General features: G+C 44.8%; 2 protein-coding genes and 1 non-coding gene across 5 annotated transcripts; all 3 read right to left on the bottom strand.

The window, feature by feature from the left end:
* Nucleotides 1–427: 427 nt before the first annotated feature.
* RNASE11 (ribonuclease A family member 11 (inactive)) lies at nucleotides 428–26,975 on the bottom strand. 3 transcript variants are annotated; one of them, XM_009211052.4, is made up of 2 exons: nucleotides 26,892–26,975; nucleotides 428–2,048 (listed from the first exon to the last, which is right to left on the bottom strand). In XM_009211052.4, the coding sequence occupies exon 2, from the start codon at nucleotides 2,024–2,026 to the stop codon at nucleotides 1,427–1,429; it is 600 nt and encodes a 199-aa protein (XP_009209316.1). In that variant the 5' UTR covers nucleotides 2,027–2,048; nucleotides 26,892–26,975; the 3' UTR covers nucleotides 428–1,426. The 3 variants fall into 3 exon arrangements, with proteins under 3 accessions (XP_009209316.1, XP_009209318.1, XP_009209317.1); XM_009211054.3 differs by lacking the exon at nucleotides 26,892–26,975 and adding an exon at nucleotides 7,737–7,818; XM_009211053.3 differs by lacking the exon at nucleotides 26,892–26,975 and adding an exon at nucleotides 5,136–5,854.
* RNASE12 (ribonuclease A family member 12 (inactive)) lies at nucleotides 7,743–26,975 on the bottom strand. The gene is made up of 2 exons (XM_009211050.2): nucleotides 26,892–26,975; nucleotides 7,743–8,338 (listed from the first exon to the last, which is right to left on the bottom strand). The coding sequence occupies exon 2, from the start codon at nucleotides 8,298–8,300 to the stop codon at nucleotides 7,857–7,859; it is 444 nt and encodes a 147-aa protein (XP_009209314.1). The 5' UTR covers nucleotides 8,301–8,338; nucleotides 26,892–26,975; the 3' UTR covers nucleotides 7,743–7,856.
* Nucleotides 26,681–26,752, bottom strand: TRNAP-AGG. The gene has a single exon. It is a non-coding gene; the product is annotated as a tRNA-Pro (tRNA).
* Nucleotides 26,976–27,436: the final 461 nt, after the last annotated feature.

The following is a 27,436-nucleotide window of genomic DNA, read 5'->3' as shown; positions in this document are numbered from 1 at the left end:
GTGAATGGAGTCCACCCTTTTTTTTGATGAGTAGGTGGTAGTGTCAGACTTGCTATGTGGAGCTACCCTTGGGATGGAACTTAGTAAGCACATCTTCCTTTCTGGGTCCTGAGTCCTCCTCCTACAGAGAAGAGAACTTTGGGACCCAAGCATTTTGCTTTATTACTCTGTCCTTTGGCTGCCGAATGCAAACTGAGTCCTAATTATATACCTCTTTGGCCAAACCCACATTGATTAAACAACGGCTACACTGACAAGGGAAAGCCAGCTAAAAGGTACAAAAATGTTGCTGTAATGCTGCATATTGGGTGATTGTAAATGTTTTACAGTTCCAGTATATTGAGAATTCTGCACCAAATATAATAAAGTTTGAGGAAAATGACATATAGAGAATTATGTACAAGAAAGAAGTTACCATGACATAACATTCATTTACATGCATTTATTTAAAATTAGAACATTAAGAAAGAGGGGTCTCAGGATGGAGGGAGGATTTAAGGAGAGGAATAGAAGCATATGGCCACACATCAGTGAAGAAGATAACTGCCCATACTTTATGCAGAATGAACCACGAACGCTTACAAACAAATAGCTGGTAGTGAACAAAATTAACTACAGTATCATAAGACATCAAGGTTGAAGACCAGTCCTGCCTGGTACTTGGCACAGACTTTCTATTCCCATCTTTCTTTCTGCCTCCTCTATTCTTCCATGGCTTGCCATTCCTCTCCCACAGCCCCAGGGTATCAAGACTTTGCTTGAATAAAGATTACAATCAGAATTTTCTTCTCTTTACTGCAACCTGTGAAATAGAGATGGGGGTGGAAGAGTGGAGATTGCATAGGGCTGGAGCTATTGACACTGAGAGCAACAGCTAAGCCAAAGGATCTTTTTCCTCTGGCATCTCCTAAAGGACAGGCAGACCCTTTGTTGTGTGCATACATCAGTTCACACATGTGTGAGCACATGCCCTTTGAAGAGAGTAGTGATAATAATATATGTCACACTCATCACTATTTTTCTGAATAGTATCATTGGCAGTACAATTAGTTTTTAATTGTCCATATTGGCTTTAGGCCTTCTTTCCTTAATTCTGCTGAGTTAGGTGGACTCTTGTTTCTTGGCTTTATAGCTGAACTAGGATGAAATTCAGTTTGTTTCAGACACCCCCCAACCCCACCACCCTCCTCACACACACATATACACACACACAGAGAGAGAGAGAGAGAGAGAAGAATCTGCACGCCAGTATCAGTTATAAATTTTAATTGAATTATCCACAATTCTGAATTTTTCACTCCTCCAGTTAGAATAAATAATCAAGAGTTTACTATAGTGCTAAAGAGTAGATACTAAGGAAAGAAACAAGAATGAACATGAAGAGGTCCTTCTTTAGTAAGACCCTAGTCTTAAAGCTCTGTGGGATTTACAACTTAGAGCCACAAACTAACCAGCTCATCAGAGAATGACCTGTCAATACTGTCAATATCTTCTCTAATGAGGTAACACTATGGTATTGGCACCTGGGCAATTGTTTGTCTGCAGTGAGTTGACACACTGTATTTTCCAGTTCTGGGCTCTCACGGCAGCTTATGCCAGGATTCTGTACAAACTTGCAGCTGGGGGCTTTGTGGACCCCGTGCATCACTTCTGTGGAGTCATGGATGAAGTTATTGCTCCACTTGCACGATCTGTTTGCTTCTGAAACTTTTCTCCAGACTGTCATGTCATTGCAACACTCTTTGTCATTACCTGAACTGTTTCCCTTGGGGTCATTATAATGTAACCTTCTGAATGTCAGTAATGAGGAAGACATATCATCCTTGGACATGCTGAGGCTGGTATTTTTAACTAACAGGATCGAGTTCATTAATATCTCAATGGTCTGTTTTCCTTGGCCACTTTTTGCCATGTCATATTGCATCTCTTCCTCTGTAAATTCTTCTTTGATTATCTTCATTGTGCTTTCTGATGCTTCTGCAAGAACCAGCCCCAGGCTGAGCAGCAGCAGAGGAAAGGTCTCCATCTCAGATGTAGTGTAATCTCTTCTGCAGTAAAGACAATAAATGAAAGATAAAATAAGAAGAAGATTAAAGAGGTAGTTCTTTCTTCCTCCTGACAGTTATTCCTGGGAGTAACCCCTACATGTAGGTTAAAATTTTTATATCTGTGAATGGAACTATGATATAATAGAAACACGATCAGCTGTGGAGTCTGAAAACTCATGTTCAAATCCCTGCTTTTCTGCTTATAATTTATTCTACCTTATTTAACCCCAGTTTCCCCATCTGAAAAAAAATGGTGAGAATTACGTAAAGTGATATGTTTAAAGATCTACAACGAAGTATTTGTTTCTTATCCATTTCCCTTGGTCTATCGTCTCATTGGTGGGGTGTATAATCTCCATGGTGGGTCACAATTCTCACTCAACTCATCCCTCACCATTACCGTATCTCCTATGGCCTCATATATATAGAACCTGGCACATGGTAGCCACTTGAAAACGAAATAAAACACACATCGCCATTTCCCCATCTCTCACTTCTTTTTCCAACCATTCTCAGTCATAAGATTTCTGTCTTGACAAGTTCCTTCAGCAAGTGGATCCTGTACAGGAAGATTCCACTTTGTTGCAGAGCTGGAAGTGAAATTGTGTTTGTTCCCTGGGAGTTTCTGCTGTTGTGTCCAACTGAGGGAAGGAGGGGCAACAGAGGGGTAGACAGGATTGTATGAGATTAATGCAGGAGACCATGTGGAATCAAGGAAGCTCAGGGAGAACTGAACAAAGAGTCCATTTGGCAGTCAGAATCCCAATGGCCTGGGCAACACCATTGCTTCTTCTTCTGTGAAATCTTTTCTGTCTATTTATACCAAAACCCAGCCATGACTTTTTTGTTTTCTGAAACCCTACAGCACAGATTAAGTTGCACTTCATTTTATATGATCTTTTTCATTTTTCTAGTTAGTCGATTAATGTTAATCTTTTCTCCCTCTTGTTAGGCTAAAAATTCCTTGAGCCTGAAACACAGTTTCTAATTATTTATACTTTTATTCATACAGAATCAAATAATGAACTGTAGATTAATAAAGAATCTGCACTCCAGGATAAGTTATAAATTTTAATGGAATTATCCACAGTTTTGGGTTCTTCACTCCTCCAGTTAGTATAAATAATCAAGAGTTTACCATCGTACTAAAGAGTAGATGTTAAGGAAACAGGAAGAAGAGCAGAGCAGAAATTCTCAGTCTTTCTGAATCATGTAATTCAAGTGGACAGCATTCATAGCTGCCTGGGTTTTATTCAGTGTGTATAATTACTGCACACACACTAATTTCTCAACACTATTTGTTAACAACATAACATGACTTTACTAGTATATAAAATCCTTTACTTGAGGTCAATCCTGGTAAATCCCGAAAGAATGGTTATTTAAGTTAATAATTCTTTCTCTCTCTTTAGAATGATTCTATTTTCCTCTTTTTTATCTTCCACCTCTATAGCCTCCATCCCTTCTACATTGATCTCCTACATTATTACCCTTACTTCCCTCCTAATCATCCCTTCTTGACCCTCCAATTTCTTCTATACACTACTTTTCTAAAAACATAACTTGCAATGACACTCAGAATTTTTGAAACATTCCTCTTTGCTCACAGTAGGAAGTCTGATCCCCTGAGCCCAGTAGCCAATGCTCTACTTGCTCTAATCTCAATCTGCCTATCAGGATTTATTTTCCATTATTTTGCTACACAAACCTGCCTTAGTCAATCAGGGTGACTCTCTTTTTTTTTTTTAATATACCCTATGCCATCTTTCCCACTTAGCTTCTTTCTTGAATGGCTATACTTTTCTGTCTCTTGAAATCCTTCAAAGCCCAGTTCAGATCTCATTCTTTATTTTACACATTTCATCACCGCTTAAGTCTACTAAACCCATTTCCAACATCTCTGAACTTCTAATCATTCCCTTCTTATACTACTCATTTGATGTTATTATGTATGAACTTTTAAAATATTGTATTTGAATTTAAAATGTATGTGTGAGAAACTAGAGCAAAAACCTAGCACCAAGAATACATAAGCCTTAATTGGGTTAATGGATTATTGATAGATTATTAATAATTAAGTATATGCATCCAGGTGTGTGTGCCCAAGGATGACTTGACAAAAGACCTGATGCATTTTGAAGGGAGAAAGGATGAGGGATTTATAGGGAATTTATTTTGTTTCCTAAACTTCTATATCCTATGCCATTGACATCAGTAGTAAGGTGATAACAGGGAAACAGAAAGACCAGGAGGAGAAAAAAAAAAACCAGGAGGAAGAGCAGGGCAGAAATTTCCGGTCTTTCTGAGACATGTATTTCAAGTGGGCAGCATTCACAGCTGCCTAGGTTTTATCTGAAACTGCTAAGAGGTGCCCATTAAAAAAATATACCTGGCCGGGCACAGTCACCTATGCCTGTGGTCTCATTGCTTTGGGAGGTCAATGCAGGAGGATCACTTGAGGCCAGAAGTTCAAGACTAGCCTAGGCAACATAGTGAGAATTCATCTCTACAACAACAACAACAACAACAAGCCAGTTGTGGTGGCACATGCCTATAGTCCCAGCCACTAGGGAGGCTGAGGGGAGAGATTTCTTGAGCTCAAAAGTCTGAGACTGCAGTAAGCATTGATCATACCACTGCACTCCATCCTGGGCAACAGAGTGAGACTCTGATTCTATGTATCTGTATAATATATATATGTATATACATATTTAGATACAGATGGATAAATATAGATACACACACACCCAAACTACAAATGTCTAAAATGTCATAATTCATTTGAATTTGGTGTTGATCCCTGTTGAATGAAATTACTCTGAGGATAGATCCTATTGGTTCATCTCAGTTATACTTTTATCTGCAAGATATTTTTAATTAGAATAGAGGAAGTTTGGTGAGGAAGGGGAGAAAAAGCACTGAAAAGGAAGGAAAAGACAATGAAACCTAGGGAGAGGGATAGGAAAAGGACTCGGAATTCAGAAAATAGATGTAGGAACCTAAAGGATGCATTTCATCCACTTCAGAGTTTTGCCCAGAAAATGATGCTACCAAGACCCAACAAATCACATGCTAGGGACCACCTACCTGTTCCTGTTAAGTTTCTATTCAGATGCTGAGGACTCTGTTTACCTGGTGACACCCAAAATTATATGGAGACAACAATGACAACAGAATTACCACAGAGAACTAGAAAATAAAACTCAGCTGAAAAACAGCCACCTAAGATGGAAGAAGCCATGAGATGAGTAAGCGTTGCCTGCTCACAAGGTTGCAAACTGTCCTTCACTTACGATTATCCCCCACCTCCCCCTCCTAAATCTAATCAATCACATAGAACTTGATGGTTACAAGAGACAGAGCTAACAACTAGCATAAGTGCACCTTCTTCTTTGATATGACCTTGAACTAAGTCCAAATGAGCAATGAACAGCTGAAGTCTCTCAACTGAAAAGATCAGGACAGAGAGTGCTCTCCAAAGCCTGTGACCCACTCATGCCTGCTCTAGGTCACTGCATGAGTCTCTAGCTCTCACATACAGGATTGAAATGCCATAGCTCAGAATTAGTGGCAACATAATCTGGCCTTTATTTGCCAATCGCCCCTCATTTCTTACTACCTCACAATACAAATTCTCCCCTCCAACAATGGCTATAATATAGCCATTTTCTATACTACCTAAGAAATAGAATTATAGACTAATGACTTGGAAAGAACTTGAAACGTTATCTAATTCAAGATCCTCGCTTTACAGACAGGGAAACTAATGAATAGAGAAGAAGAGGACTTCATGAAATTCCCAGAATTAGAAGCCTCTCTTTCTCTTCCTTCTCCTTCCAGCTGAAAGGATGCTACGCCTATTGCTGAATGTGGGGAAACTAAGCAGTAAGTCCAATTGTAAGAACTGAAAAGAGAAAAGAGTTAGTCGTCTGGCTCAAAGTCCGCTCTGTTCCTTCTGGAGATGCAAAGAGGAGATCACTGAGCTCTGAGAGTTGCAATCCCTTCCTGGGAAATCTTTATCTGTGTCTCTGTAAAGTCTTTAAGGGAAATGGTTTCAGATCAGTCAGGCTCCTTTCTTTATTTGAAGCCAAAAAGGGAGCTGCTGAACAGAAACAGATGCTCCTTGAGTTGTATATGCTATCTTTAAAAAAACCCTAAGAGGTGATCTCTGTTGCTTCTACAGCTAGCAGTAGGGCTAGGATTAGGCTGAGGTTAATGAGACACTCACTCTAAGACCAAAATTTAAGAGGGTGCCAAAAAACTCAATAATCAAGATAAATAATATTTTAATGCACCAATTTTAGAAAATATTTAATTAATAATTAACTTATTTATTTATTTTTGAGACAGAGTCTTGCTCTGTTGCCCAGGCTGGAGTGCAATGGCACGATTTCGGCTCACTGCAACCTCCACCTCCCAGGTTCAAGCGCTCCTCCTGTGTCAGCTTCCCAAGTAGCTGGGGTTACAGGCATGTACCACCACAACCGACCAACTTTTGTATTTTTAGTGGAGACAAGGTTTCGCCATGTTGGCCAGGCTGGTCTCAAACCCTTGACCTCAAGTGATCCACCTGCCTCAGCCTCCCAAAGTGCTGGGATTACAGGTGTGAGCCAACGCACCTGGCCAGAAAATAAATTTAATGCAAAATAATCACTGATGAACAAATGTTAAAATTGTAAATACCAGGATCTGACCCTGCACTACATGTTATTCATATAACTCATCTGACCCTAATCTTAGCCTTGTCAGATTGGATCTTCAAAATTTTGTGATAGATATTTTGAGCATCCAAGATTTTTGCATTAAGTTTGATTTTTTTTAAAATACTGAAATCAAGGCTGGGCGTTGTGGCTCACACCTGTAATCCCAGCACTTTGAGAGGCCGAGGTGGGCGAATCACCTGAGTTCAGGAGCTTGAGACCAGCCTGACCAACATGGAGAAATCTCATCTCTACTAAAAATACAAAATCAGCCGGGCGCAGTGGCACACGCCTGTGATCCCAGCTACTTGGTAGGCTGAGGCAGGAGAATCGCTTGAACCCGGGAGGCGGAGGTTGCGGTGAGCCGAGATCACGCCATCGTACTCCTGCCTGGCAACAAGAAAAAGAAAAAGAAAATCCTGAAATCGGCCGGGCGCGGTGGCTCAAGCCTGTAATCCCAGCACTTTGGGAGGCCAAGACAGGCGGATCACGAGGTCAGGGATCGAGACCATCCTGGCTAACACGGTAAAACCCCGTCTCTATTAAGAAATACAAAAAACTAGCCGGGCGAGGTGGCGGGCGCCTGTAGTCCCAGCTACTCGGGAGGCTGAGGCGGGAGAATGGCGTGAACCCGGGAGGCGGAGCTTGCAGTGAGCTGAGATCCGGCCACTGCACTCCAGCCTGGGCGACAGAGCGAGACTCCGTCTCAAAAAAAAAAAAAGAAAAAAAGAAAATACTGAAATCAAATATATTCATCTAGGTTACTAGGTTTTTGGTCTTTTGGTGCCCTCTTAAATTTTGCATCTAAAGTGAGTGGCTCATTCACTTTATCTTAATCTCAGTCTTGTCTCTCATCAAACGACCCAGAGATAAGGGACAAAAAATTGAAACACATGTAGAATTTATGGTTTAATTCAATAAAGATTCTTTTATTGAAGCAGAATAAAACAATCCCAACTAAGCAATACAGGAAGGATAAATTAATTACCAGTGGCTTCCCCTTCCACTCAAGGCATTGCCCCATGTCCACGGTTCAGGTCTGCCTCAGGTACAGCCAGCTCCAATGCCATTGAGAGAAGAGATCTCAGACTCGGGAGCTGATCTTGAGTTATTTAACATAGCCCAGGAAAGTATCTGGCCTCAAGTCATCACAAGTGACAAGAACAAACCCCTCTGTGGTGAAATAGTGGTACCTGCAGGCAGGGTATCTTGTGCCCTCAGTGAGCTGACAGACTGTCATTTTGAACTTTGTCTCACTCTGAAAGCAGAAAATGGCCGAAAGGTTTTGGCAAGCTACCTTCTTGGGAGAAGTGCAAATACCATTGATTTTTCGAGGCCTCTCATGGATGAAGACGTGCTCCTTTTTACAAGTGTGGTCAGGTTCCCTGATGACTCTTTGTATGATCATGTGGTTGCAGTACCTTGCAGGAACAGGAACATCATTCTGAGGGTAGTCCACATGCAAGTGTTCTAAGGTTGACGTCACTACTTCATCGTTCACCTCATTTTCCCAGAACAGAAGCACCAAGAAAATTATCACCATTATTATCATCAGAGGTAAGAGTGACTTCACATCTTTGGCTTTAACTGCTGTTGAGTAAGGGAAGATAGAAAGTAGCAAAGGACAGTCAGATTCCTCCTGCTGCAACCCCTGGCTGCTCCCCCATCCTTGGAATATTTTCTTTCCTTCTCTCCACTAATTAAAATCACGCTGACCTTGCAAGATCCAGCTGGAGGCATAGTTCCCCAAGAAAGCCTTTTCTGACCATGTCAGCTCTCAGAGTTTGGTATTGAGCAGTTCTCTAAATTATTCCTGTTGTATTTGTTTTGTTTCTACAAGTTCTTTGACAGCATCTTTGACCACATCTCCTAGTTCTCAAATCCTTCAAAGTGCTCAGCACAGAGCTGGACATATAGAAGGTGGTCAAGGTTATTCATATTGCTGAATAACCTTCTTTCCTGTAATTTCTCAACCTTAACTCCACCCAATTGCACATGATTTTAGTACCTTCTTCTCATCTATTCTTCCCAGTTCCTTCCAAGTCCCTCCCTCTGTCAGTCCTGCTTGGCTCTGTGCTAGCTCCTCTCACCTGTCATTTTTCTGGTCGTTCTCACAGGTAACATAGCCTTTTGATCGTGGATTTGAGAAAATCGCTTGTGTCTTGCTGTTCCCTGACAATAACTGATAGAGAGCCTGTTGAATGTGGGGAGGGCCAAAGTAGAAAAAGGGAGGGACCTGCAGAGGGTGTGCTTGGGCACCGCTGGGGAGGAAGAGAAGTTACCTTCAGCAAGAGAGTCAGGTAAGGCAGGTCCCGAATGTGTCCTCATTAAACAAGTGAGGACTTTTCAGAACATTTAGTGAAGGCCAGTGTGTACCAGCCACAGTACTGCCTCCTTTCTAAATTTTCAATCAGTCCTTATGACAAATATATGAAATTTTTCATTTCATTGACAAATAAATGAGTTGCAGAAAGGTTAAGGTGGAGATAGGAAGTGGGAAGGAAAGCAAGAGTCCCATCCTGTCAGTGCCAAACACTTGAATTTCAGTTTTAGCAAGCTTCATTTCCACGTGGTGTCTAGCACAGGACAAAAACAATTCCCTAGCAATAACATTAATCTTGATAAATACCTGGGCTCTTGAGGAGTATGGAGATAGTTCCCAAACTGCTGAACGGTAGAATCAACGGGAGATTTAAAAAAAATATTGGCTTCCACCTTGATACATTCTGCTTTAATTGATATTGTGTGTGATCTGGGTTGGGGACTCCTAAAGGATCCCCAAGTGATTCTAATATATAGCAAAACTTGGGAACCACTGAACCATGGTATACATGGGAAACCTACATGGGAGATTAGTGGATAAGGGTTTAGTAAAAAGATAGTGGTTCAAAGTATTGAGACCAGAGAATTCTTTTTGTTGCTATCATCTCCCAGTGAGTTGATATAGGAATGGGCAAATGGACTTAGTTTTACTACTTCATGCCCTGAAGTCATTTCTCTTTTGGAGAGACAGGTACAAAATCTCCTCTGTGCATATCTGTGTCTTTCTAATTGGCAGGAAGAAAATGATTGCTGAGTAAAAAATTATCTAGGAAAAACAGAATACTGGAGAAGCCTTCAAAAAATGCTTCTCTCTCTATACAAAAACGAAAGCCAAATTTCAAATTGTGACAATGAGCAACCAGGAGAATATATTTACTTTCCAAAAATGTCCATTCTGGGTGTCCTTTCAGAATTCGAACTATCCTGTTTTGGATACGTGTTACCCAATGTCACAAAGATATAAGTGCATGCTTAATTTTTGACACAATTTTCAATTAACAAAATTTGATTTTGTACATCTTGCAGAAGCAATTCCAATGTATACAGAGAAGTATATCTATGTACTGTAACGCGTTCATTATTTCCTGCCAGAACTTCCAAGTAGCTGAAGTACAGATACTTCACTAAGTGTACAGGCAGAGAAGCAATCCCTGTTACAAAGATTTTCCCCAAAGGAGACAACTAAGCCTATCCCCAGAGTATTACACTGCAAAAGGAGTTGAGGCTGAGTCCAAATGTTAACTAGTGTGGCAGCCTGGAAGAAAATATTTGTAATGCCTAAAACCCCATAAGGATTAGCATCTACGTATAAGGAACTCCTTCCTGTCAGCCCTAAAAAGACAGGAAACCCCTGGGGGAGAAAAAATTGTCAGAGAAAAGCCAATTTCAGAAGATGAAGTCAAAATGGGTAAGAAGCAATGCTCCACTTCATTAGTAAGCAAAGAAATGAAAGCTAAAATCACAAAAGAAATAGTTTATAACCATCAGATTATCAAAAATGGTTATCAAGAATTAGAAAAACAGATAATATCAAGTGCTGGTAAAAACATTGCTGGGCATAAAAATTGGCGTGGCAATACTAGAAAGTAATCTGAAAATGTTTGGTAAAATTAAGGGTTTTTGACCTGAGACCTTTTAATCCCACTCCTGGGTGTAGACTCTAACAAAATATCACAGTATTGCTTCTATATCAAATTAACACTAATTGAGAATGGGCGCAGTAGCTAATGCCTGTAATCCCAGCACTTTGGGAGGCCGAGGTAGGCAGATCAATTGAGGCCAGGAGTTTGAGACCAGCCTGGGCAACATGGTGAAACCCCATCTCTATAAAAACACAAAAATTAGTGGGGCATGGTGGTGTGCATGCCTGTAGTCCCAGCTACTTGGGAGGCTGAGGTGGGAGGATCACCTGAACCCAGGAGGTAGAGGCTGCAGTGAGCCAAGATTGTGCCACTACACTCCAGCCTGGGTGACAGAGTGAGATTCTATCCCCCACCAAAAAAAAAAAAAAAGAAAGAAAGAAAGAAAAATTAAATCTAATTCTGACTCTTTTGGCTTAGAATTAATTCTCACTGGGGAGAATTTCAACTCATGCCATTATAAAGTTCCCTCTTCCTCCCCAGATTTCCAAGGGAATCTGGACAGCGTATTGTTCTTATTCCTTCTTTTTTCTGTGGCACCTGTAGTGGCCAACGGCATTAACTAAGGGACAAACATTCTCATTCACTTCTCTGGTAAAAACACCTAGAATACAGAGTTCAGATCCAGAATCTTGGCTCTTTGTTGTAGTAAGACGTGACTTTTTTCAAACACCTACTATATAAAGGATTTTTGTCACCTATTGTAAGGGTCTTTTATCATTCACGTATTATTTAACTCAACATATATTTATTAAACACTACCTGTGCCAGGCACTCTTTGAGGCCCTTGGGACACACCAGTGAAAAGACAAAGGTCCCTGTCCCCACCACTGGCTCTAATCAGTACCTCAATATGAAAATGGATAATGAAAATAGAAGAACTGCACATTTATTCTGCCGTTCCTTCAGGAACTACATTCCTGGGCAACCAAATCACTTCCATGTGCTGTGGAAAAGCTCTTCTTTAGAGAACAATGACAACGAATAAACATGTAAAGAATAACAAAATGAGAAAATCGCCATTTTATAATCATTAATGAAATTATTAAGCCAGGCAAAAAGCATTTGCTGAGTGGTAAAATTATTAAAAGAGAGCCTATATAAGGCTGGGCACAGTGGCTCACGCCTGTAATCCCAACACTTTGGGAGGCTGAAGCAGGCGGATCATGAGATCAGGAGATCGAGACCATCCTGGCTAACGTGGTGAAACCCCGCCTCTATTAAAAATACAAAAAGTTAGCAGGGCGTGGTGGCGGGCGCCTGTAGTCCCAGCTACTTGGGAGGCTGAGGCAGGAGAATGGTGTGAACCCGGGAGGCGGAGCTTGCAGTGAGCTGAGATCACGCCACTGTACTCCAACCTGGGTGACAGAGCAAGACTCCATCTCAAAAACAAAACAAAAAACAAACAAACAAAACGCACACACACACACACAAAGAGAGGCTATGGGGAACTTTGCAATGGAAGATCTGGTTGCCACCACCCAAACAGAAGTAGAAGGTGAGTTATGATGTGCCACCTCATATGGTACCATAGCAAGTGCGCAGCACTGTTTACCCAGTAATATTGCCAAAGAATTGAGCAGATTAGTTTATTAAGCCTTAGATTTAACTTCCAGATTATAGGAAATTTAGGGAAAAGAGGCACAAGTTATATAATACTACAAGAAAGCAATAAGACAGGTCCAGATTATGTGACATTCTACCAGTTTCTTCACAAAGTCTATCACACAAAAACAAAGAGGGATAAACTGTTACAGATTAAAAGAATATTCAGATTTTGAATCTTACTTGAATGTGAATATGGACTGGGCATCAGATTATGTTAAGAACATAATTTTACTTTTATAAGATATAATAATTATAATTATGTAGAAAATGTCTTTATTTTTTGGAGATAATATTCAAAAGTTCTAAGAGTGAAATAACATGATATCAAGTATTTTCTTCCAAGAAATAAAGAGAAAAGAAAGGAAGGAAGAAAAAGGAAGGAGGAAAACAGGAAGAGAGAAAAAAAATCAATGTGGCAAATTTTTCATAATTGTTGCTTTTAGGAGGAAAAGTGTAATAGGATCTATTATTCTATTCTTTCTACTTTTATGTATATTCGCAAATAAGTATTTTCTAAAAATTAAATTCCTGCTCTCATGGAATTTACATCTGGTGGAAGGAGATAGACAATGAAAAATAAACATGATCAATACTTTAGTGTTTTAGTGGATAATAAGTGCTGTGCACTTTTTTTTTTTTTTTTTTTTTGAGACAGAGTCTCACTCTGTTGCCCAGGCTGGAGTGTAGTAGCACAATCTCGGCTCACTGCAACCTCAGCCTCCCAGGCTCAAGCGATTCTCATGCCTCAGCCTCCTGAGTAGCCGGAATCACAGGTGTGCACAACTGTGCCTGGCTAATTTTTGTATTTTTGTAGAGATGGAGTTTACTTATGTCGCCCAGGCTGGTCTGGAACTCTTGGATTCAAGCAAGTCACCCATCTTGGCCTCCCAAAGTGCTGGGATTTCAGGCGTGAGCCACTGCACCCAGCTGCTGTTGTGCAAATTTAAATAGGATGATCAGAGCAGTCCTAGCCGTTATAGGTTTTCCCTTTCTGCCTTTCTGACCAAGCGCTAATATTGTTTGAGAATCTACCAGTTCCCCATATAACCATGAGCTTCAAGGGAACCTGCTGGGGATCTGGGTGTGAATCTGCTGGGCCCTGAATCAGTCAAGGTAATCCCATTCATGTGGGGCCAGTGAGAAGGAAAGGATGCACAGCTGGAAGCTTTTGGAAAGAGTGCACAGGGTAAGGATAAGCTGCTGTAACAAAGACATCATCAGGCCGGGCGCAGTGGCTCATGCCTGTAATCCCAGCATTTTGGGAGGCCGAGGCAGGTGGATCACTTGAGGTCAGGAGTTGGAGACCACCCTGGCCAACAGGGTGAAACCCTGTCTCTATTAAAAATACAAAAAGTAGCCGGGCATCGTGGCGTGTGCCTGTAATCCCAGGTACTCCGGAGGCCAAGGCAGGAGAATAACTTGAACCCAGGAGGCAGAGGTTGCAGTGAGCCGGGATGGTGCCACTGCACTCCAGCCTGGGCAACAGAGTGAGGCTCCATCTCAAAAAAAACAAAAACAAAAACAAAACAAGAAAACAAAGCCATCATCAGTAATCCAGTGACTTAAAGAACTTAGATGGTGATTTCTTCTCGGCTTAACAGTTCAAGGTGAGCATTTCAGATTCCATTCACACCATCATTCAGAAACAGAATTATTCATATATACTTTTCTGAAAACATAAAACACTTTAGGAAAATATTAAGGACTAATTCAACTATATTATGGAGTGGAAACCTACCAGGTTATGTACTCAGACTTTTTTTTTTAATTTAGATTTTTATTTTTAATTGATGAATAATAATTGTATATATTTATGAGGTTCAATGTGAAGTTTTGACATATATAGTACATTGTGGGATGATAATATCAAGCAAATTAACATATGCATTACTTTTTTAATAGTGCAGATCCTTTTTTAATAGTGAGAACATTTGAAACCTACTCTTTGAATACTTTTGAAATCTACAAAATGGCAGCATGGCCCAGGAGTGTGACTGGCAGTGAAGGAGCTGGGAAGACCTTGGATGCAGGAAGGTCATTTAAAGCAAAAGGTGCTCCCCTAACTCCACGATTTTTCTGGCCTTTTCCTACTTCTCTATCACCCAGAAGCTACCTTTGAGCACCTCTCTCAAGACTAAAAGGTTGAAAGTGCCTCTGAATTGGGACCCGGTTTCTTTCCTTTTCTGTTTATTTTCACTAAGGAGCCCCCCGAACCATTTTCATCTCCTACTCTGGTGATGAAAAGAGTCAGATGATATCCTGAGTTTCTAGCAGTAGAAGTAGGCCTTGCTCATGAGGAAATCTAGCCTGGTTCACACACACTCTTAGTCACCCAATGTAAGTTCACATATCGAGAAATATTTCTAAGAGCAATGCAAAGGCTGTGGGACTTTATCAGTCCCTCCAGGAACCCTTTCTTAAGCTAACCACCCACCTCTCTTCCTTGAGTATCTACAAGAAGCTTTTCTGTGTGGTTCCAGCACATAACTTCCTATGTGGTGCTACAGGAGGTTTATCTGGCCTTCTCCTTACATGGTGCGGGCCTCTGGAGAGCAAGAGGAATGTGCTTGTTCTCTCTAGCACACTGCCTGGTATTTCTGAAGAGATCAAAAAATGTTTGTGGAGTGGATGAATGGGTGAAAGATGTCAGATGTTTCCCCTCTTCTGCCAGTGAGTAGCGGTGTGATCATGGGAAAGTCATGTCACTGCTCAGGGTCTGCATTGCTTCAGCTCTAAAATGGAGGTAATAAAAAAGAATAAAGGAAGAATTTGACTATTTATAAGATCTCAGTCTGCTTTTACAAACTAAAGTTCTGAGCTAAATTAAAATGAACTCAATGACCGTTCTCCTAAGATGACAATGCTCTGGCGACAAGTTTTATTTTCCCCTACCCTGAGGGAATATGAGGTGGTCTCTGCCTCCCAGCCTGGAGTGCAGGGGAGCAGTAGCAACCTGGAAGCTGGAACCTGAGTACCAGACCCTGAAGGGGGAGCTCTGACTCAGGAGTGTGGTGGAGCAGTTCTGTGAACTTGCCTAGGAATTGGCATTCGGTCGAAGGGACACCTTCCTAAATCGGGAACACTTACTACTGGGGAAAAAAGGCACGAGACACCCCTACTCTGGAGGGTTCATTGTCTACTTTTGGCAATTGCAGAGCTGTTTTCTTGACAAGGTGTGAAATGAAGGATTTGTGCGGTACCCTCATAAGCCCCTGGGCACTACTCCAAACCCCGTCCTACTACCTCACCTGTCCCCTTGTCCAGGTGAAGTAGACAGACTGGGGCCTGTGCGTGTCCAGAACAAGCTGCTCCTGATCATGGGCAGGACATGTTCTGACGAAGCCATCAATCTCAGCCCTGCAGTGACAGCCCTGTACTATGCACATGGGAAGTCCTGTTCTCCCTTGTGGAAAAACAAGTCATTTTTTGCTTTATAACTTTCCTTGTGTCTCTGAAATGATTGCCACCAGGCAGTAGCCCAAGGAAGACCAGGCTAAGGGAAAGTTGCCTAAGCCTGTCTTTCTAACAGCTTCTGGGTAGGACCCTGCCTTCAGTTTTCCACTTCTGAGAATGCTTTGATCATAGCTTATCTGGCTTCTCCTGTGTGTTCCCAGGCTAAGCCCTCAACAGTTCCCTTTGATTTCTCCTTGAGGAAGGACCATTAGCCAGCCTTCCCGTATGGCACCTCCCGGACATTCATATCTTTCATAGCACTCCCAGGCTTGAAATAACATAATTGTCCCCTGACCCCAAATAATCACGAAGGCCCTAAAGAACCCAGATGTGGTAAAAACAGAAACTCCCACGGTGAAACCCCGCCTCTACTAAAAATATAAAAAAATTAGCGGGTGTGGTGCCGTGCACCTGTAGTCCCAGCTACTCAGGAGGCTGAGGCAGGAGAATCACTTGAACCCGGGAGGTGGAGGTTGTAGTGAGCCAAGATTGTGCTACTGTACTCCAGCCTGGGTGACAGAGTGAGACTCCGTCTCAAAGAAAAACAAAAAAAACCCAGAAACTCCCTTTTCATAACCACCTAACTAGAGCAGAATAAGCAGTGAGCCGAGAGTTGTGAAAGCTGGATTCCTGGCTTGACACGGGCCCTGCCACTAACTAGCTCTGTGACCCTGAGCTTCATTCCATGGGTCTCACTGGCCTCCTTTGAAAGTGACTGGGAGTTGGCAGAATTGGTGAGATGGAGGAGGTGAAAACAATTCAGTTTTAGAGGTGAAAAGCACCTGAGACTACACCGTTCTCTGAAGCAGGGCCCTATGCTTGTGTATTAGAAAGCTGAAACGTAGCTCCCAGGGGCTCAGCCACGTTTCCAGCAGCTTGTTCTGGACACGTACAGGCCCCAGTCTGTCTACTTCACCTGGACAAGGGGACAGCTGAGGTAGTAGTAGGGGGTTTGGAATAGTGCCCAGGGGCTTATGAGGGTGCCATACAAATCCTTCATTTCACACCTTGTCAACCCTACTGCACCATAGTAATCTTTTTTAAACACAAATCCAGTTATGTGATATCCACTTTCTCCATCTAAAATGTGTCAATGGCTTTTCATTAGTCTTAAGATAATGACCACAGTCCTCACCTCTGCCTACCAGGCCTTGCATAGATGGCCTCTCCTCAAACCACTCTCTCTCCATCTTTAGATTCCTGCCATGCACTCCTCTTTTTAGTTCCCTCAACTCTTTGGGCTTTCTTCCAACTCAAGGTTTCTGTTTGTTTGTTGTTGTTCTTGTTATTTGTTGTTTTGAGATGGTGTCTTGCTTTATTGCCCAGGCTGGAGTGCAGTGGTGTGATCTCAGCTCACTGCAACCTCTGCCTCCTCAGATCAAGCGATCCTCCCACCTCAGCCTCCCAAGTAGCTGGGATTTCAAGCGTGCACCACCATGCCTGGCTAATTTTTGTATTTTCAGTAGAGACAAGGTTTCACCATGTTGGCCAGGCTAGTCTCAAACTCCTGACCTCAAGTGATCCTCCTGCCTCGGCCTCCCAAAAGTGCTGGGATTACAGGCATGAGCCACCAGGCCCAGCCCAACTCAAGGTTTGTTTTTTTTTATTGTTGTTGTTGGTTCTACTAAAGTAACCGTCAAAAAGATGAATGAGCTTTATAAAGAAAAGCTCTCTGATATTATGAAGAGCAAAATATAGCTCTTTTTGGCTATGAAAATATATTATTTCATTTACTCAATATTTATTGAGCAAATAGTTGTTGAACATTTATTGTATTCCAGGCACTGTGCTTAGAACAGAGATTTCTACAGGAAAGCAGACAGATGTTGTCTCTGCCCTCATGAAACAGTCAGACAATTTTTTAAAGCTAAGAAATATAATAAATGTATTATGTTAATGATAAGGACCACAAGGGAAATTGCAGGATTTTATGCAAGCAAAACAGACTACTTCACTTATTCTGGGTTTTCTGGGAAGGCTTGTCTAAGGAAACGAAGGATGCATAGGTTCACCAGGCAGAATGGGGAAGGTGAGTGGAGTAAGGAACACTCCATAGTGAGAGAACCAGACTATGTGGCCTCAGCATGAGCTGTGGTACCCGGTGGCAGAGGCGCTGCTTGGATGGGCCCCAGTGGAAACATGGGAGGCAGTGAACGGGTCTCCTGCGAGTGTGAAGAAGGCACTGAAGCAATTGGAAGCTCACAGCACCAAGAAGGGGTGCACCTTCGCCAGCAGAGTTGGATGGGCATTGCTGACTATACTGCATGAAGTATAGGCTCAGTCCCTGCGGGACACGGCACAGCTAAAGCACCTTCAGGCGTAAGTTGGGTTCCTGGGGGCCCAAATGCACAGCTTGGAGCAAAACCTGGGGGTAAAGGACCTCCAGGTGCAAGCAGGGCACTTAGAGGCTCAGATAAACAGCCTGGAGCAGGAGCGGGAAACAGCTGTTGGCATGACCTTGAGCCCGTCCTCCAGGCGGGACACTCCTGCTTGGTCTGATCCTGAGGAGGAGGCTCCTCTGCTGCGGGCTTGTCCTGTGATCCATCAGAAGGTAGAACATGAGCCCCTGATGGGACCCGAGGGGAGAGCCCAGAGGCTGCCCCACAGTGGTGGAATACACCTCTTATAGTGCTTATACTCCCACTGAGTTGCAGGAGTTAGGTAAGCAATGCAGGGAGCACCCAGCGGAGCCCCTCCTTGCCTGTCTACCCCATTTTGGGGATGAGGGGCTGACAGCATTTCTCGCTCTGCCTCCGAGACGGAGAAGCTGGCTTCTATCATAATCACCCCTCGCTTCATCAGTGGCTGCAGCTGTGCCGACAGTTGGCACAAGGGCAAGGTGAACACATGTTAATCGAGGGGCTGATGGCCGCCATATGGACTGTTAGGAATGATGCCGGAGAGATACCGGAAATTGTGAGTAAATGGCCATCATATGCTGATTTGGTACAAGTATCCCTGGAGATGGGTATGCGGCAGGCTATGTTTGATCTGATTACCTAGAGGCTAGATGATGAACATTTTATCTGCCAAATGAGGGATCTTATGCTGGGCTGGCAGCCTCCGAGTGCTTTTGGCTGTCTAGCTGCTGTTCTTACTCCATATGTGGGGTGCCACATAGAGGAAGTGACTACTGCTATGGCAGCCCTCGAGGAGGCAGAAGGCCATCAGCGGGACTGGGGAATCCGCGCTATAAAGAAGGGGAAGATGCCCCCTGCACAGGTAACCAGCCCACGAAATAAAAAGGGACCCCAGCGGGTGACCCGTATGCAGATGTGGCTGGATTTGCTTGCAGCTGGGCTTGCTGGGAAGAAACTGACAGGAAACCCAATGGAATGCTGTTGGCTCTGTGGAGGCAATTGTCTCCCCAGCAGCAATTACGGATAATAGCCGAGGGGGCAAAATACTGTTGCTCAGCCCAGGCCTGCCCGGACACGGCAGCTCAAGGACTATTTGCAGATGGGTGAAGAGACCGGGCCCTTCCTGTTTGATTAGAAACTGGCTGAAGTGCTTGGCTTGGTTGGGGGGCCGGACGACTGGCGGCCTCATGTGGAACTGGCAATCCACTAATCCCCCACCAATGTACAGCAGATCCTAGCACTGGTAGATACTGATGCAGACTGCAGTCTTGTTTATGGGAACACAGGTAAGTTTCGGGGAAAAGCTGCATTCATTGATGGTTATGGGGGCCAGTCAGTGAAAGTGAAACCTGTGTCTCTGCATCTTGGCTTCCAGCCTGTACACTATATATGTTTCTCCTATACCTGAATATATTCTGGGGGTGGACATTTTGCATGGTCTGGACTTACACACCATGGCCAGAGAATTCAGACTCCAGGTTCGTGTAGTAAGGCCGGTACTGCGTAGGCTTATACACGTCACCAGCCCCAAGTTCTGCCACAACCCCAACAGGTTATCTCCATTCATCAATACCATTTGTCAGAGGGGCATACAGAGATAACTGAGATGATTAAGAAGTTAGAGGAGGTGCAAATAGTGTGGGACATCCATACCCCCTACAGTTCCCTGGTATGTCCAGTTGGAAAGCCTGATGGGACTTGGAGGATGAGAGTGGATTACCAGGAGTGAATAAGGTGACACCCCCTCTGCATGCAGCTATTCCATGGATTTGAGGGACTACCTGACAATGGAACTGGGACAGTGCCACTTTGTAGTGGACTTAGCTAATGGATTCTTCTCCATCGACATTGCTCCAGAGAGCCAGAAATAGTTGGTCTTCACATGGGAAGGGTGACAATGGACTTTCACTGTGCTGCCACAGGGCTGTGTGCATAGCCCCACCATTTATCATGGTCTTGTTGCCATGGACTTAGATGCCTGGAAATGTCCAAAAGGGGTCTGTCTGTTTCATCACATTGATGATACCATGTTAACCTCTGATTCTCTTGCAGATTAAGAAGCAGTAGTGTCCCTCTTGCGGCAAGAGTTGGCAACATGCGGTTGGTATGTCAACAAATCCAAGGTCCAAGGGCCCGGATTGTCTGCCAAATTCTTGGGAGTTGTTTGATCAGATAAGACAAACGCCATACCAGAGGCTGTCATTGATAAAATCCAGGCATGCCTCCGACCCACCACGGTGAGGCAACTGCAGACTGTTGTGGGCCTCTTGGGGTATTGGCAGGAATTTGTGCCCCATTTGACTCAAATGATAAAACTGTTGTACCAGTTAACAAAAAAGGGGGCTACCTGGGATTGGGATGATGAGACTGAAACAAGCTTTCCGGCTGCCAAGCAGGCCATTCAGCAAGCACCGGACTTACAAGGAATTGATCAGGGGTGTCCATTTGAACTTGATGTACATGTAGCCACAGATGGTTTCGGCTGGGCCTACGGCAGCGCATGGAGCTCTTTAGAATGCCAATAGGTTTTTGGTCCCAGCTGTGGAAAGGAGCTGAGCTCCGGTATTCACTGATAGAGAAGGATTTAGCTGCTATATATGCTGCTGTTCAGGCCTGTGAGAGCTTGACAGGAAGGGTTGCAGTCACTGTGTGGATGACTTACCCAATAGCAGGGTGGGTGCATTCATGGGTAACAACCCCCCAGACTGGGGCAGCACAGACATCCACATTAGCAAAGCGGGGTGCCTTAGAACAGCAGAGTATACTAAGTACAAGTCTATTAGCAGCAGAGTTACAAGAGGTTTTAGGGCCTATAGTCCTAACGCAAGATAAGGCCATGGGACCTGAGGCACCCCAGACCTTGAGCCATCACCATTTAAAGAAGGGCGCCCTCCCATTCCTGATGGGGCACGGTATACAAGTAGGTCCAGCCGGGGTGCTACTGCTGCCTGGACTGCTGTAGCAGTCCAGCCTAGCACCGATACCATATGGTTTGATAACGGGTGCGGACAAAGCAGCGAAAGGGCTGAACTTTGAGGGGTGTGGACGGTGATTACTAAGAAGGAGTCGCCTATAGTACTTTGCACCAATAGCTGAGCAGTCTGTCGAGGTTTAACTTTGTGGCTGACTACCTAGAAGTTACAGAATTGGCTTGTAGGCCATCGGCCCATTTGGGCCAAACCACGTGGAACGACCTCTGGGAAATAGGTCATCAGAAAGATGTAACTATCTGTCGTGTGTCAGGTCATGTGTCCTTGGCCACCTCCGGTAATGATGAGGCAGATGCCTTGGCCAGGGTCTGATGGTGAGAGTCAGCACCTACACAAGATGTAGCCTTGTGGCTACATAGGAAACTGGGACATGCAGGGAGTAAGCGAATGCAACAGGTCAGTAGGCACTGGAGTCTGTCTTTGCCGTTGCAGGACATTTTGGAGTCCTGCTGGAAGTGCCCAGCGTGTGCTCAGGCATACCCCAAATGGAGGCACTGCCCAGTGTAACACAGCAACTAGGCCAGATGCCCTTAACCAGATGGGAAACAGATTCCAGTGGGCCACTGCCAAAATCACAGGGCTACACATATGCCTGTAGATACAGCCACTGGCTTGTTTTTTGCCTACCCTTGCAGGGCGGCTGACCAGCAACACACCATTTGAGCCCTGCAACACTTATGTGCCTTATATGGCTGTCCCCTGGCTGTTGAAAGTGATAGAACACATTTCACTGGACAGCAGGGACAACAGTGGGCACAGCAGATGGACATACAATGGGGATTTCATGTTTCTTATAACCCACAAGCCGCTGGCATGATTGAGCAATATAACGGATTCCTGAAGAATGGGTTACAGTTGCATGTTGCTCCCCCATCTTTGCAGGGCTGGAGTTCCAGGTTGGACCAGCTACTTAGAAGGAATTGATCATGGGTGCCCATCTGAACCTGATGTACATGTGACTACAGATGGTTTCAGCTGGGGCCTATGGCAGCGCATGGAGCACTTTACGCCAATAGGTTTTTGGTCCCAGCTGCGGAAGGGAGCTGAGCTCCAGTATTCACTGATAGAGAAGCATGTAGCTGCTGTATATGTTGCTCTTCAGGCCTGTGAGAGCTTGACAGAATGGGCTGCGGTCGCTGTGCAAACGACTTACCCAATAGCAGCGTGGGTGCATTCATGGGTAACAACCCCCCAGACTAGGGCAGCACAGACATCCACACCCAGGTTGGACCGATTACTTGCAAGGAATTGATCAGAGGCCAGTGCAAGACATTTGCCATCTGGTTAAGGGCATCTACCCTACCATCACTTAAAATTTTGTGTTAAAATTTCAAACGAGCGACCACAAAAAGGTGGCCCAGCCCTGGTGGAGACCCTGTTACCCTGGGCCACCATCCCCATCCAGCTACAGATACACACCAAGGATGCCATCCTCTGACCAGGTATGGGGACAAATGGTAATAATCTATTGTTGCCTGCCCCAACGCCCCTGAAGGCAGGGGAACAGAAAAGCTGGTGTTGGCCATGAACCCTCCAAGCACCCCATTGCAGATGGTTAGCTATTGTGGCCCCCTGGGGGGAACATCTGCAGTATGACTTACATGTGACTCCTTGGGTATTTAATGTGTGACCTCCACGATTGACCATTCATAGGGGAACCGGCCAGGGAAGGGACCCTCCTATATATGTACTGTCTATGTGGCCTATTTTGAGTTCCCTGTGACTTTGGCTTGGGTACAAGCCCCAAAAGAACCATGGGGAGCTGAGAAGGTGTGGTGTCATCACCCAGGGCAGAAGCCCTTGGCAGCTGCATTGCTACCCAGAGAAGAAAAGTTAGCCTGTATTGGCCGGGCGCGGTAGCTCATCCCTGTAATCCCAGCACTTTGGGAGGCTGAGACGTGTGGATCACCTGAGGTTAGGAGTTCAAGACCAGCTTGACCAACATGGTGAAACTCCGTCTCTACTAAAAATACAAAAAATTAGCCAGGGGTGGTGGCGCATGTCTGTAATCCCAGCTACTTGGGAAGCTGAGACAGGAGAATTGCTTGAACCCAGGAGTCAGAGGTTGCAGTGAGCCAAGCTCGTGCCGCTGCACTCCGGCCTCAGCAACAGAGTGAAACTCTGTCTCAAAAAAACAACAAAAAAGAAAAGTTAGCCTGTATTTTGCCTGAGGGACGTGATTTACCCGTTAATACCTGTGCCTGCTTTGTTGTTCTGGCTACAGGCTGACACGCTCCCACAGCACTATGGACTGGGCCCACACCTACGCTGATGCGACCAATGTCTCCAACTGTTGGATCTGCTCCACCCTTCCAGCAGCAGCTGCTGACGGTTTGCCCTGGAATGTGTGTCCTGCTTCTGTGAAGAACTGGACATGGCTAGAAGCTTGGGGTCCCACGGACAATGGGTGGGATGCCACAGGGCGGGCTTTGGATAGAGGACATCACAAAACCTATGGCAAACCTGCCCCCTGGCTGACTCCTAGTGTCCATGATGGATGGGGCTGGCTAATGGGAGAACACTTCGTGCCCCCATTGCAGGTATCACAATGTATAGAGCAGCACTGGGGTAAAGTCACTGTGGGATGGTTGCCTACTGAGGTTTGTGCAAATATAACATGTGTCACCTCACCAAGGGTGTGGTGGAACAAGCGGCCTTACCAAGGCCAGGCCCGCATGGACTTTGTGCCCCCTGGGAGTTTATGGGTCTGTGGGGACACAGGATGGCCCTATCTGCCAGCCAATTGGACTGGACATTGTACCTGGGGTTGGCCCTATGTGCCTGCCACTGTGCTTCCCACATTGACTAGTCGCGGCATAACTGGGAGCCACTGTGTTCCAGCTTTTTGCCAGTGCAGCAGGCCCCCTGGTGGTTCTATCCCTTAGCAATGACGATCCCTGGAGCAGGCGTCATTACTGTAGAAAAGGAGGTTGCAGCCTTTGCAGACCACACAGCTCGGGCCTGAGGTGCGCTCCTTTGGTTAACTGATGAAGTTGATCAGATCAGGAAGGTGGCGCTGCAAAACCGGACGGCCTTAGACATAGTCGCAGCTGCCCAAGGTGGCACCTGTGCCCTTGTAGGGACACAATGTTGTACATTTATCCCTGACAATCACCGGAATACAATGGCAGCTTTACAAGGGGTGTCATAGGAGATTAAGGTGACTGAGCACCTTACTGATGACCGCCTGCAGAGACAGTGGGCGTCTTTGGGCTCTGGCCTACATTGGGCTCTCATAATCATAGGTAGCATAGTAGGAATATTAGTGGTAGGTTGTTCCTCTCTGTGTTGTGGCTGTGGCCTATGGGTCCAGGGTGTGTCATATGTGCACGGGTCCCCACCAAAAGGATTCCTAGTCCTAGGGGGTGGAGTGTGAGGAACATGGCTGTGTGCGGTTAAGCAGGCATAGGGCAGCAGGCATAGGCCAGGGTAAACAGCCTAGATGACTCATCGGGATTGGGGCACAAGCGCACAGTCCCATATCTTATATAATCATAGCCATGTAGGCACAACATAAAGAAGCTCCCCACCTGGCTCTCAGTCACTATCGTTTGTGTAGTGTATAAATGTAACACTGACCCTGTGAAGGGGCTGCTGAAGAAAGCCATGTCTCATTTACCTGCTGTCTCTTGAGTGTTCTTCCAGCTCCCGGCCCCACGTCCACCCACTCCCCTCAGCCCTCAGCTGGGGCTAGAACCTAACCCTGAGCATGACAGAGATGCACAGAGGGTTGTAAGCAGAGAAACAACAAGCTCCTAGGATTTGAAAGAGTCATTCTGACTACTTTGTGGAAAATAGATTTGAGGGCACAAGGACAAAACAGAGAGACCTGCTAAAGGGCTGCTGCAATAGGGCAGATGAGAAATGGTGATGGCTTCGACTAGAGCAGTGGTGGTGGAGGAGGTGGTGAGAAATGTTTGAATTCTGGAAATATTCTGACGACAGAGCCAACATCATTCGTTAAGGGATTGAACATGAGTTGTAAGAGAGAGGAATAAAGGATAATTCCAAGATTATTTGTTTCATAGTTCTTCTAAATATCTGAGGAAGTATCAGAAGTTAAATACTCAACAGTGTAGCTAGGAATTAAGTGAAAAATACCTGCGATTTCTAGTTCTTGTTCATCAGATGAGTCAGGACACATCTGGCTGAACTGTAGGATGTAAACACTGAATACCCCACTGGTAGCGGGGGAATAGAGATGAAGAGGGTGTTCTGAGGATCTAGCCGTTGCATAGACAGTGAAAGCCTCCCTCCCCCCAACACACGCAGCCACATACCCTTCTCAAATAAGCAGAGTGAACCACTAGGCTGTCTTTTCCCTCTTTGAGTTTCTTGCTCATACCACATTCCATTTCTGTGGCTTGGAAAGTAAGGAGGATTGCAGAGGCAAAATAATTTGGCACATGGTTGTACCCAAAAGAAAACGTAACTAGGGAAGATCAAGGACCAGCTAGAAGGGGGTGATTCTGAGGAACGCAGAGTAGGACACAGGGTTCTTATAGAGTAACCCCGCCCTGCATGGTCTCTGGCTGTGGCCTGTAGAGGAACTTGGTAGTATATGTAGCCCCCAGGGCAATTCCAGTTACATCTTGGGAGCTTTTTTTCTGAAAAATAACCATTCCTATGCTGGGCATGGTGGCTCACAATGGTAATCCAAGCACTTTGGGAGACCGAGGTGGGTGGATCACCTGAGGGTAGGAGTTCGAGACCAGCCTGGCCAGAATGGTGAAACCCTGTCTCTACTAAAAATACAAAATATTAGCCAGGTGTGGTGGTGCAGGCCTGTAATCCTGCTACTTGGGAGGCTGAGGCAGGAGAATCTCTTGAACCTGGGAGGTGGAGGTTGCAGCGAGCCCAGATTACACCACTGCACTCCAGCCTGGGCAACAAGAGCAAAACTCCATCGAGAGAGAGAGAGAGAGAGAGAGAGAGAGAGAGAGAGAGAGAGAGAAAGCCTGACTCAGCAGTGGATGGTTAAAAAAGTTTCACAGGTGACTCTAATATGCAGACACGATTGCAAATCCCTGTGGAGAAATTCATTCCCGAGAGGCTACACCATCGAGTTCCCCACCCCCACGCACACACAGAAGAGTTCAGTGAGCTCAGGCTTGAATGACGGAGCCCAGGCTTTATTATGTGACAAGACCTTCGCCCCATCTGCTGGGCCCTGCGCTTACAAAGTGAGGGTTATGTGAAACTGTTAAAATATGCCTGTCCTGAATGAACAATTCCTGGATAATAACAAAGAACTGCAAAAGTGAAAAGGTGGTTGACTTAAAATAATGCTTATGTAAAAGAAATACTACATGATATGTGGTAGCACCTGATATGTATCCTCATAATGTAATACCATGACAAAGAGCATTTTTGCCTAAAGATGAAATACATATATTTGAAATAATGGAGCATTAGATGGTACTCGCATACTAACTTCAGACGGTGCTTACTTTGTGCGATGGTGTTTAACATGAATAAATCCGTGGTTTTATTGGGTTGTCCACCGACAGAAAATCTGTGACTTTATGGGGCCAGCTGACTGGGAGAGAATAAAACACAGGGCTCGTCCGGGATTTGAACCCGGGACCTCTCGCACCCTAAGCGAGAATCATACCCCTAGACCAACGAGCCACCTGTAAAGTTTGCTTGCGTTACTAAACTTCAATAAGGAAAGTTTTAGCCACGTCCACAGTTGGTCACTGTCGTCTTCTATAACTATGGGCATGGGTGACACCTAGTGGATAAAATTAATCACTGCAGGTTTTCTCACCTAAATTCCGGAAGGCGGCGCCTTTTGACTGCAGATCCCTTTTAGGAACACTGTTCAGGCGTCAGCGGGAATAATTTAGCTGCATGTTTTCACTTCCGAGTGAGCCAAAGATGCTGCAGAACAGGGAGCGGGCAAATCAGGGACCGTCCCAAGTTATCCGGTGGCCGGAAGGCATCTCGTCCTTAGCAGGTACCGACCGCCGTGCCCGCGACCGGCGAAAGCTGTCGCCGCAGGGCGCCCTCCGTAGAGAGACCCCGAGGCAGAAGAGGGCCGTGACGCTGCCCGGTGACCCGCCTTACCTGGCACGGGGCTGGCGCTCCAAACCGTTAGACCTGACAAGATTACCCTCCCTCTCTCGGGACACCTTTCAAAACATGTATTATAGCTCTTTCCACCAATTTCAAACAGTGTGGCTTAAAAGATGAAGGAGAGCTAAACAAGCCAGAAAGAAAAGAAAGAAAAAATCCGGTAAAACTACAAATACAGGATCATGAAGTTGGCAGGTGGGGAGGGTAAGAGAGAAAAGGGTAGAGAATATGTTCTTG

This window comes from Papio anubis, chromosome 7 (genome assembly GCF_008728515.1).
Source record: "Papio anubis isolate 15944 chromosome 7, Panubis1.0, whole genome shotgun sequence".
Classification (NCBI taxonomy): domain Eukaryota; kingdom Metazoa; phylum Chordata; class Mammalia; order Primates; family Cercopithecidae; genus Papio; species Papio anubis.
Note: the sequence above shows the minus strand (reverse complement) of the source record. Positions and strands in the feature narration are given on the sequence as shown.